The sequence below is a fragment of the Vollenhovia emeryi genome, unplaced genomic scaffold (genome assembly GCF_000949405.1).
Source record: "Vollenhovia emeryi isolate VEMERY1.0 unplaced genomic scaffold, V.emery_V1.0 DF939187.1, whole genome shotgun sequence".
In the NCBI taxonomy this organism is placed as follows: Eukaryota; Metazoa; Arthropoda; class Insecta; order Hymenoptera; family Formicidae; genus Vollenhovia; species Vollenhovia emeryi.
Genome location: NW_011967179.1, coordinates 539,304 through 551,233, shown reverse-complemented (window position 1 = coordinate 551,233; position 11,930 = coordinate 539,304). Strand labels below are relative to the sequence as shown.

The following is an 11,930-nucleotide window of genomic DNA, read 5'->3' as shown; positions in this document are numbered from 1 at the left end:
GATCAGAAGCAATGTCGCTGTTATCGATGCAAATTTCATTATTCCAGTTGAAAGCTGATTGTCTGTATGCATATAAAAAAAAACAGTGCAAATCGGGGTATGCGTTGTTATGCGGTAGCTATGCTTCCAGTTTGGATGGCTTTGTGAATCCTTGCAGGGGTATTGGCGGAGGCCATCGGAAGTTGCTGGACGGGGCGGGGGGCAAGCTGGCTACGGTCGCCACCAGTCCAGCGGACTCTGAGGAGTCCTCGTTAGGGGTACCGGAAGTCGCGCCACCGAGCTCGCAGCATCGAAACAGCATTACCCCACCGTCAGTCCATGCTTTTGTCTTACGTATACCCTTCCCTTCGTGCATACGTCTCTGCTTTCCATCATTGCAAAAACACAGTAGCTTCTAGTCTTTATATGAAGAATGCTTAACATGTGTACAGCACATAAGCCCGTTATTTAATCCTCAGCAATAATTAGCTTGATGCATGCTTTGATACTTGATGTTATCCTCCACGTAGCGTCCAATTACAGCTCGTGCGATCAACATTTAAGCTGTAATATAATATATCAGATCAATTGTTACCGAGTCATTAAGAAAATTGGAAACCGACGAAATATTATTTACGAAGAAAATGAGCTTACAATTCGGATTGATTATTTGTACCAATTATTTTTTTCTTTGTACATCTGATGTCCAATCCTTGGATCACATATGTAAATTGCCCATTGTACAGAACGTGTTTCATTTTTCTGATGTTAACTGGTTAAAATATTTGACTGATATCAAGGAAATAGAAATCATTGTTTATTTTAGTCGCGCAGCGGGATGAAAGTGTGATAAAGTGGGCCCTGAACTGCCCAGTCAGGAATTTCCCAGAATGAGGGGACCTTAATGAGGCTTAAGTGCTCTCCAAGTTTGTTCCTACTCGCTACGAATAAGTGAGCTACGAAGGAAATTTAATTTCACCGTCCTGTCGCGCTTAAAACAAAACGATTTACATTTCACCTCCTAGCTCCAGTGAAATCTAGGCGCTGATTATCGTCCGAGCGCCTTGGCGATGATATTTGTCGTCATTTGCCTACGCTTTTTGGAAGTCGGTGCGTCCAAACCAATGATCCGACGATTCGTTCTAGTGTTTTGCGGCGCCCTATGAACTTTTTGCTTCTTCACTCTGTGCAATTCATCCGCAAGATTAATCCTTCAAATCTGCATGGCTTGTCGCACCTGAAATGCATGTTTCTTGCACGTAAAAGGCGCAATTCTCCGACAAAAATTCATTCAATGATATTTTTATGCACCACATTCACTTCTCATGATGAGCTATCAGAAACGATAGCTTTTACCAATTCGAAACGGAGTTTTCCTTATTGATAAAATAATTTTCGACTTACAGGCAAGTCAGATAGAAGATAGAAGTTAGAAGATACAGATAGAAGTGCAAATGACATTGTCATTTTTCAATAAAATTCGAATTAATTTTTTGCTTTATTGGAATTCCTACGGTTAACTTTCGAAGATGTTAAATTTTTTTAATTAAAAAACTGTAGCAACTTAGTTGTTTTATTGGTTGAAACGCCCCTTTTAATATTTACAATACTTATTTCTTTAAGTGGTTTAAATAAAATTATTTTAATTATCAGAAACATATTGTTAATATAATAATAACGATCATTGTATATTTTTTCCTTGTTCTTAGATAGCTCGCTGTACAGCAATCTCCGTTTGTTAAGAAAATTATTTTATTAACTTTATCTCCTCTATTTGAAACAGCACAATATATTTATGGTCGTCTTCTTTCTGCAACTTTTCTCTTTCACGTACTTATTTCACTCAATTAAAAGCATTCGTCCTTCTACACGTATATTTAATCATCTCGATCCGCACTAGAAGTCGTCTCCCCTTGTACATTTAATTGACTGTTAGTATCCTCTCGCTCGGAGAAGACATTTATTTCTTTGTACGCTTATCGGACACTCACGTATCCACATGATGTTTTTTTCTACTTTAAATGAGTGCGTTATATTATACATACTCGATGAACATTTATGTTAAGAATCAAGCAGATGCGAGCACATCGGCATGGAATCCATTTTCTAGGAACAACACTTCCCTTAATTTTAGAAGAATCTAAATCTACATGATTATTTATTAATTGTGTACCTGACACATCATCTTTATTGCTTATAGAGACGATTGTAACACTACTCTGCGGAGAAATCAGCGCAATGTGGAATTGAAGTGTTAGACATTGTGGAATTGTTGTATCTCAGGGATGTATTAGTTAGCTGTCCAGAACTTATTTGCTTCAATCAAGATTGGACGAATAAATAAATAGTTCAGAATGCAACGGACGTAGAAAGCGATCGATGAAATTCTGCTTTCGAGCAAGACGTAATCGAGTATTTCATTAAGCGCGAAATGTAGCAATTTGTAATTACTATTTATATCTATTGTGTTGACGAGTAATGGCATAGAAGCAGATAGTATGCCGTAATGGAAGATTTAAACCTCTTCCTAAATTAATCATCCAGTTTTCATAATGTAATGGTTAACGAGTTGAGGGGTAAAATTAATTCTTATAATCGTGTATTAGGTCGTCCGCACCGTTAATATTTATATCCGCGGTGTTTAATTCTTTACAATCTTCTGATTTCGCCGAATAGAGTAGTGGTACTTTATTTTTGCTTTTTTATACCCAATGCTCGGTTTAACGTGTCGCGGTATGTGATAACAATAATAGTAATATATATATTATTATTCGCAGAAATCCTTCCGGTGGTTCAGGTCTTAGTGAAACTGGATCCCTGGATCGTGCTAAGGCTGCGCTAGAGCGGAGGAAAAAAGCGGAGGATGGTGCTGGTAATCCTGTTCTCTGTAGAGTTGAAGTTACCAGGCCGAATCCTGATTCTCTTATCGACGAGCTGCTTAAAGCAACAAATTTAGAGCATACGGATCTTGAAAGTTCCGAAAGTACGTTTTCCCTTTAATTTATTATATTAATTAATAAATGGCAATTACAGAAAATAGAACGGAGGATCTTTGCGCCTTTGATTCAATTGCTTTTTTCTACGCTAGAAAGTAAAGATAATCGTGGATTGATATAACTGATATTTCATTAACATTTTAACGTAGTTAAGTTTTCAAAAACAAATATTCGAAAAATTACAAATTTTCTAATTAAATAAAAATTTACGTTTTGCAGCAACTGGTCTTCAACTCTTCATCGCGAAAGACGGTACGACTGCGCTTGGCAGTCACGAGGTGAAGAGCCAGATGCCCGCCGGTGTGTTCAAGCAAGTGGTAATGGAGGAGAACAATAGGTAACACGAAGCCATTACCACGAGGCGGCAGTATGCAAGACAGGCCAGCGCCACGTTCTCGTTGGCTCTGGTGCCAGAGCTCGTCTACGAGGCCTACGAGCCTCGGTAGTCAGAAGAGAAAACGATAATGATGGACGAGAGAATCTTCGACTTGGGAGGAGCAACCAAACGCGACACGAAGTCGTACATCCTCACTAGATCGTTCTAGACTGTAACTCTCCTCCGTACAAAAAAAAAGAATGCGCTTCGACGATCTTCGTCGAACTGATATTCGTCAAAGCGGTATATTCGAGTCGATTACTTCGTGTGAAATCCATTGTACGGATTCGCAGGACCGAGGCTGATTCTAATCATCCCACATAAGTGTGCATTAAAACGTGAATAATTGGACAACCGTGTACAACTTACGAGATTGTTAATTGCTCGGCTGACTGAAATAATTTTCATACGTGGGTTTTGCATTTTCGAAAACCCCGTGCAGTGAACAAAATTTATATACAACATTGCTGTTGACGATGAACAATCTACAACAGCTACAGGCTACGTGTAAAGCACAATTTAAAGACAAAGTCAAGTAAACGAATACCCAGAATACAGTTTTCGAAACAATTTCAAAAAGATAAGTATACATATTTTCTTTCTGATAATTCTTCCTGATAAATGAAGCACAATGATTCCCGTCGAGCGTGCTTCGCTTGGGAGGGAAGTTGTTAGTCAATAAAGTTTTAGCCAAGAGGGGATACAGAGCGTAGTAAAGAAATACAGTTACAGAAAAATGATGTGGCAGGCGAAATGCGGTCAAGGTCCGACGAAACTTCGCAATGGGAAGTAACATTGAGTAAAACTTAAGCGCCAACTTTATTTATCTACTTATAGCAATATGACGACGATGTCTTGCTAACATCTTGGACTGTAAAGTACATTGTAAAGTGACTCGAAGTCAGCGTGAAAAGAAATATCAAATTGAGACAGTATATACATATATCGTGATTATATCCTTGTATGAAAGTATTCTTGACAGCATTTCTGATAATATTATCCGAACGAAGAATGTTTCCTCAGAATGGCTCAAAGCGATTTCCAAGAGGCATCTCAGGAAATTACATTCTACTGATATTCTCGCTTTTAAATTGTAGTTTTACATTTCTGTATTAACAATTTATGTCTGCTTTATATTATAGCGTATATTTTTTTACCGTTTCTGATTATGTTCCGCTGCGCTCTTTCATTGTCTGCGAAATTCTCCTATAATTAATCTAAAAGTGTGTTTAATATGCTGAAGATAAAATCAGCTGAAATAAACGAATCGGTCAGTTAGACAGTAAGAGAGAGAATGTTATATAAATTAATAATTTCAAACTTTGTGGAATGTGTTTTGTGCTACTAAAAGCGTAGAACTATACTTTGTATGAATATATTATTGTTTTCAAGTAACTTTGCCTTGAAAATGGCACAGTTTTGATACTTCCTGAGCAATTTCGATTATTGAACTGTACTACTTCTGAACTAGCCGATTCACTTTTTTTTAAAATGGAAATAAAGTTGAAGATATTTTTCTGTATGATATAAGTGTTTCACGACTGAATATACATGTATAGGACGTATTATTATTTTGTATTGTCAAGCTCGACGAAGAATGGATCACTGTTTCGTCGAACCTTCTCCAAAGGCCCGGTGAACTCGTCGCGACCGGCTATCCGGTAGTAATCTGTGTATATAGCTGTAGTAATTGTTACGTAGGTAGATAGCTGGTGTTGTATACACACATTCTCTCCGTACTCGAATAATCCTTAATTGCTAGTGTACATTGTGCTGATGTCAAAAATGCGAATGCGCGCGTGTACTTGCGTATGTGTGTGTACTTGGATGAGTGCCCCTTTCTGAAAGTTTTTCGTATGCCTGCCAGACGGGAGAAGGAATCGTTAATGCGAGTGCTTAGTATGTCTGAATCGTTGCAGAGGGTAGTGAGTACTTCCAGTGTCCGCGGGGCCCATTTCGGAAATTAATTTGAGCGTCTTGGTCCTCGTGGCTCGCCGCAGAAAGATAACAGAGTACGAGGTTGATAAAAAAAATCGCAAATGCACAAACGCTTCTTCAAAGCGCTCTCCGAAGCAATTCGTCGGTTTGATCGCGTACCGATCTTGAATACATCTTGCGAGCGACTTCCCCACGAGAATTTCCAAAGTATTTCCTGTTGGGCGCCGCTCTCAAGATGGGGTCCGCTAATTATGTTAAACCGGGAAGACTGGTAGAAGCGGTGATGATAATCGCCGACGCTTCGGCGGCAGATACGTACCGTGTCCGAACGTGAATCGCAGGTTTGATAATAAGCAGCCGTGCGCTGTACATTTTTCTTATAAATAGGTCGATACGTTCCTTCCATCGTTGCGTTTTCTCTTCATTTTTACGTACGTATGTTTCTCCTTCTAGATCATACCCGAGTGCCGTTCGATATCACTCTCGATTTTATACGACCACGACCGCGTCACTCGAATTCCGAAAGCGACTTCCGGATTAACTATCAACCGCTATGGTGAGATCGAATCCATTTCCCGTACGTCGCATATTTTGTAAAATAACAGAAAGATTGCTCAATATATACGCGTAGTAACTTTACCTTAAAACAGGATTTTCAAGGGATTTGTAGGGAGCTTGTTGTAGGGGTTCGGTAATTATAGTTTGACAAAAGTAAATGCTTGAAAGTTTACGATCATTTTCAAAAAGCAAAAAGTGTAGAAAGTATATTATGTTTTAAATTAATTCCAGTTTTTATTAATTTATTATTCTAATTAATATGTTTTACATATTTATTAATATGTATATGTATATTATCTGTAGCTTACAATATGACAATAGATAGAAATAATTGAAATGTATAATTAGACTCGTCAGTTCTTTGAAAATGATAAATATAGTGCCATTTATTAACAAAAGAAAAACTGAACCCCCCACCATAGTCATGTTCTTCATCCTCAATCGCAGTGGTTGCGAGTTAAAACGCGAGTCGATCCGCAAGCTTTCCCGTGGATGCGCGCGAGAGTTATTTTTTCATTCAGACGTGCCGCCCGCGTACAACCCTTTTATTTATAAAAATACGCGCGCGATGACCAGGAGACGCGTAGCGGAGCGCGTCGCGTTCGCCGATTGACGATTAGTTAATTTATTGAACGACGTTTCTCGCGAAGGGGCGACTTTACGCGCGAGTATTCCTCCCTCCCTTTCGAGTGAAACACCAATGATTCCTCGTTTCTTCTTTTTTTTATATATGTTTCAAAAGAGAGGTGCAAAAAGTCGGACTCCACTCGTTCGCAGAGTCTTCCTTCGCAAGAAGCCACCACGGTCGCAGACCGTCGTTCTTTTTATTCGCTCGGCAGATATTAATGTTGTGATATTTTACGATACCGTAACAATAAATACCGTTATTACCTGTATTATTATCATCGAGCTGTATTGTAAGCAAAAATATGCTATCTTTATTTCGGGGCGGGAGGGCGACCGCCACGCAAGTCCGCGGGTCGCGCGCGTGGCCGCCTTCCTTGATTCGCAATTGTTGACATTTCGCGTCTTATCTTTACTTTTGTCAGACGAATACGAAACTTCCATGTGCTGATAATAACATTCTGAAAACCACAAATATCTTATTTATTGAAAAATCCTCTCCACGGTAACGGTTTCGTTTGTAGGAGTTAGAAGAGAGCAACGGCACACCTCATTTATTTCAGGCTTGTGATCGAAATTTAAGTACTTGAACGAACTTACCTTAAGGTGGTTCCTGCATAAATCGACCAAAATTAGAAAGAAATTGAAATTTTAGTATGTTGTAGTTGCAAGTTTTATCTATCAGCACGCAAAATACTACCGTTTTTGTTTTATAATGAAATGTTACGCTACTACATTCTATTATGATTCATAATATTATGAATAAGTAATTTTCATGTAGTACGAGTACTCTATGTGCTGTGGTATATCGAGTACTAATCCTAGGTATCTAGATCTACCTAGGATACTTGTTAACCCAATGATTGATTATCTCGGATATATTATATTACAAATAATTTATACATAACTTTGCTGGTAAAAATACAAGAAGAAGAAGGACTTCATCTAGCAACTAAAATAAAACACAGACATATTGACTTTAAAAATGAAAAGATGAAGGTACGCCTAGCAGCTCAAACGTTGAGTTCAAGCGTTGCTAATGCTCTCCGAACTTGTGAGAAAGATGACATAATTTTGATTTTTTGTTCTCCTTGGACATTTCCACTTGTGTTTCACGTGGCTCATTCGTGACTCGTTTCAGTGGAGTTAAAGGCACTCTCTCTGTGTCCTGAGATGACTGTTCTTCTTCAATCTCTGTTCATTAAACGATCACATTAATAAATTTAATTTTTTAAATAACATGATAATGTAATATATAAAAGAATGTAACTTTAATATCACAGGATACTGTTTAAAATTGTATATCATATTTAAAGTACTTCATTGATAATTTACCTTCTGTAATACTGACATTACTTGTCCTCTCCAGGATGTATTTTTCCTCGATGATATGTAGCTGTCTCTCCAGGTCTCTAGCAAATGATACAATTTGCTTCGTTAAGTATATTGCCTTACTGCAACTCTTTTCTTCTATATTTTTACTTCCAGATGCAAAGAATAAATTTAATTTTTTAAATAACATGATAATGTAATATATAAAAGAATGTAACTTTAATATTACAGGATACTGTTTAAAATTGACGATAAAGATTAATATTATGTGTATATCATATTTAAAGTACTTCATTGATAATTTACCTTCTGTAATACTGACATTACTTGTCCTCTCCAGGATGTATTTTTCCTCGATGATATGTAGCTGTCTCTCCAGGTCTCTAGCAAACGATACTATTTGCTTCGTTAAGTATATTGCCTTACTGCAACTCTTTTCTTCTATATTTTTACTTCCAGATGCACAGTTGGACAAGCTATTTTTGGAGAAACTAGAACAACACAAGCGTGCGCTTCGTGCGCGCCATTGTTCTTCCACATTATATATATTACATAAACTAATTAATTTTTAAACTTTTTTAAATTGCGAGCGAGGACGTTATACTGCATACATTCATTTTTCTTGTGAAGAATTAATCCCGTTGTTCGTTTTAAAACTTTACTTTGAATTCTCGAAGACGTCGCTGCGCCATGTTTGGTCCGCCACCAAATAGGCCAATTCGTAAAACGTAGAAAGTGCCCAGAATTTTGAATTTTCGCGGAGCTCGAAGACAATTAAGGTCCGCATGCCGACGGAGGCGAAGCAATTTCGAATTGTTGCAATTGACATCGGCGCTTGCGAATCATTTCCATCTTTTATGTCCGCTTCCAGTAAATCAATTTCAATCTCGGCCTGACCTCTTTTCAGTTTTAACAATGTTGTTTCTCATTGAGTTCCAATTATATGCGAAAAAACTTTCCCGATAAAACGCGAACTATGTTAAATTGAGAGTAAAAATATTAATAAGCTCCTTTGAGAAAAAAAGATTAATTACGATAAGAGCGATAGGAGCATATGACGATAAAGCGAAACTTGACAATGTGCTTATAAAGAGATGGAATGAAACAGAATACGATTGTTAGTTGTTTAACAAAATAAATATCGACCTGTTTAATATAATGTCAGACGTTTCGGTTACTGATACTGACGCTTTATCGTCATATGCTCCTATCGCCTTTATCATAAGTAATAATTAAAGAATCTGAGGACTCACGTACGCGACAGAGCTAGATCCGCGCGAACGCGCCGAATTTACCTTGAAACGCGAGATACGTGGTGAAAGCATACGCCGTACAACGTTACTGAAGTAAACGTACAAAAACAATTGTTTTTGTACGTTGAAATATTTCGTTGTGCCAAGCGGTAACAGCCATACGTCACAAGGTCGACCGTACGTAGTTGTTTACGAGCGCGCCGCGAAGGCCGTGACTTTGCGGGAGTTACCTGGCCGGGCCAGTCACACGGCGACGCTCGAGCAGAGAGGTAGCGGCGCGAGCTACCGTTTTTAATTTAACTATTAATTACAATACATCGGACTGAACGCTTGACGTGCGTTTTCCGACGTCAAATATCCCGTGCCGGCGACCAACGTGTTCCGGCGTGTGAAACTCGAGGCTCACTTTCAAGTCTCTCAAAGCTATCGCATGGTTTCTCGGCGGCGATTAAATCCACCAAACGGACGAGACTTCGATACAGTGTGATCCAGCGATTCGAGGACCGGACTTAAGGACTGAATCACGCAGAAAGCAAGTGTATCCGTGAATTTTGTGAACACAGTGGTGCGTTGAAAGACTTTCGTATGACTTTAAATCGCCGCGTCGCATTTTCGGGAGTGTCGGGTATCGTGCGTTCGCGATTATCAGTTCACTGTGCTATCGGTACTAATTACAATACATCGGACTGAACGCTTGACGTGCGTTTTTCGACGTCAAATATCCCGTGCCGGCGACCAACGTGTTCCGGCGTGTGAAACTCGAGGCTCACTTTCAAGTCTCTCAAAGCTATCGCATTGTTTCTCGGCGGCGATTAAATCCACCAAACGGACGAGACTTCGATATAGTGTGATCCAGCGATTCGAGGACCGGACTTAAGGACTGAATCACGCAGAAAGCAAGTGTATCCGTGAATTTTGTGAACACAGTGGTGCGTTGAAAGACTTTCGTATGACTTTAAATCGCCGCGTCGCATTTTCGGGAGTGCCGGGTATCGTGCGATCGCGATTATCAGTGCGTTCTCGTAATTCCGACTTCGGGGGTGTTGTGCAATGTGTTGGGAGTGCTGTGCGCGATATTACCGGTCAGCGTGTAACCACGTTCTCTCCGCGTTTTCGGGCGCGATCGCCTTATCACAGTCCCTCGCGTCAGGAGGACGAGCGCGTTCGTACCGGCGAGGAGTCGCAATAATCTTCATAGCGGAGAGTTATTTCTCGTCTGCTCCCGCGGGATTCGTCCACGGCGTCTAGTTCGGTGTACCGTCGAAAGTTGGAGATTCCGCGTTGCAGGGCTGGAATTAAACCCTGGTTTTCTCGGCGGTTCCCGGAAGCCGTCGCTTTGGCAATGAATCAACGACAAACTACCGTTCGTGTTTCACTGCGCGTGTTCGAGAAGTAAATTAAATATTCGGAAAGGAGATTATCCCCTTTCTTTCTTTCTTTCTTTTATTACGTGCTCCTCCATTAATATTAATAATAGCGTCAGTTTTGCTTGAACGATAATGAGACTTAACAGTAGTGAGAATGTGAATAGAACGAGTGCCCGACTCTATCAACTGAATAAGTTGAATTTACAATCAGTTTGCTTAGTCTTACTTTAACGATTAACGTGGTTACGAATGTATATATTATTTTACGAATGTATATATATAATATTTCAGCTTTATGCTTTAACCTTTGCTGTGTTTTACTATTTCTAGGTACGGCGGATCCTGCTATTCCACATCGATATTAACATTTTAATTAACTTTAGCCCTTTCAGTTGTAAAATACATGCATGAACGGTGAAATGTTTTTATTTGACAAATAAAGATCAACTTCGGACAATTCACTTGGTTGCGAAAAGTAACGTGTACTCTTTCCGTTTAGCATCGCGGCGAGCGTAATCAAAAGTGTGCGGGCACTTAATAGATTCAAGGCAAGTCGACTGGGTACCCCGATATCAATCGGATATCGATAACCTTTAGACAATTCTTTCCAAATGCATTTTTTAAACGCAACAGACACAAGCGAAAAGTTGGTAATTTTGTCGAACTTTAGATTCGCATTTTTTTCTTTTTCAAATCCGGCTGTTATCGGTTTCGATTTGCCTCGGACAGTTGGTACCCGAGAATTATTTGTGCCTGCACATATAACGCACATATAACGCTGCAGCGAGCAATGCATGTATTTTATTTCTCTTAAATATATTTATTCGTAACCATGCAACTTTCCACATGGGATCGTTCTATTTCACTTATATTTCGATGAAAAGAAAGATGGTTTCTGAATAATGGGAGAGCACAATATATGCTTGCGCGAATTTGTACTCTCGCCTAACAGCCTGGCGTCATGCGGATTGAGAGAAAAGAGGTGACTGTCGTTGATTCGCTGCCGAAACGACCGCTTTCGGGAGCGGTCTGGAAGATCCGGGATTCGTTCCCTCCTGCAGCGCGTCTTCTACGTTCGACGGGCCGCTTAGCTTTCCTTCGCGGATTAATCCCGCGGGTCCCGAAAGAAATGAGAGTACGCTCAGCTCGCTCTCCGCCATCAAGATCCTTGTTCTCTGCGTCGGATACTAACCGACGTACCTCTTGGAGGGACTTTGATCTGGCCGAAACTCGGCGGCCAGTTATCCTCCCCAGAACGCGGTGATTTCTCGCGATTTTTTTCGCCTTCGTCGCGTCTTAATTGGCTTCGAGTCACGGGAGTGCCGTACAAGATGTAGCGCGCGATCGTAATTGTGAGTGTTGTGAGTGTTGGCTGCCGTCCCGAGACAACCCCGGAGGACGGAACCCTACGAAGCCTGACATCCCGAGCAGCCTGAGAGGAGGTGGAGGCCTGAGGAAGGCATCAGGCGCCGGCGGAGCAACATGCGGTAAGTATTGATTTATACAC

At 40.0% G+C, this 11,930-nt stretch overlaps 1 protein-coding gene across 3 annotated transcripts in view; it reads left to right on the top strand.

The window, feature by feature from the left end:
- LOC105562483 (protein FAM102A) overlaps positions 1-6,946 on the top strand; it is a 91,624-nt gene extending 84,678 nt beyond the window's left edge. For 2 of the 3 annotated variants that reach the window (XM_012013357.1, XM_012013356.1), the window contains 2 exons: positions 2,757-2,962; positions 3,195-6,946. In XM_012013357.1, coding sequence (XP_011868747.1) covers positions 2,757-2,962; positions 3,195-3,316 — 328 coding nt within the window. In that variant the 3' untranslated portion in view covers positions 3,317-6,946. Of the gene's footprint in view, positions 1-157; positions 311-2,756; positions 2,963-3,194 lie in introns of all 3 variants that reach the window. The other variant, XM_012013358.1, reaches the window with a different exon arrangement.
- Positions 6,947-11,930: the final 4,984 nt, after the last annotated feature.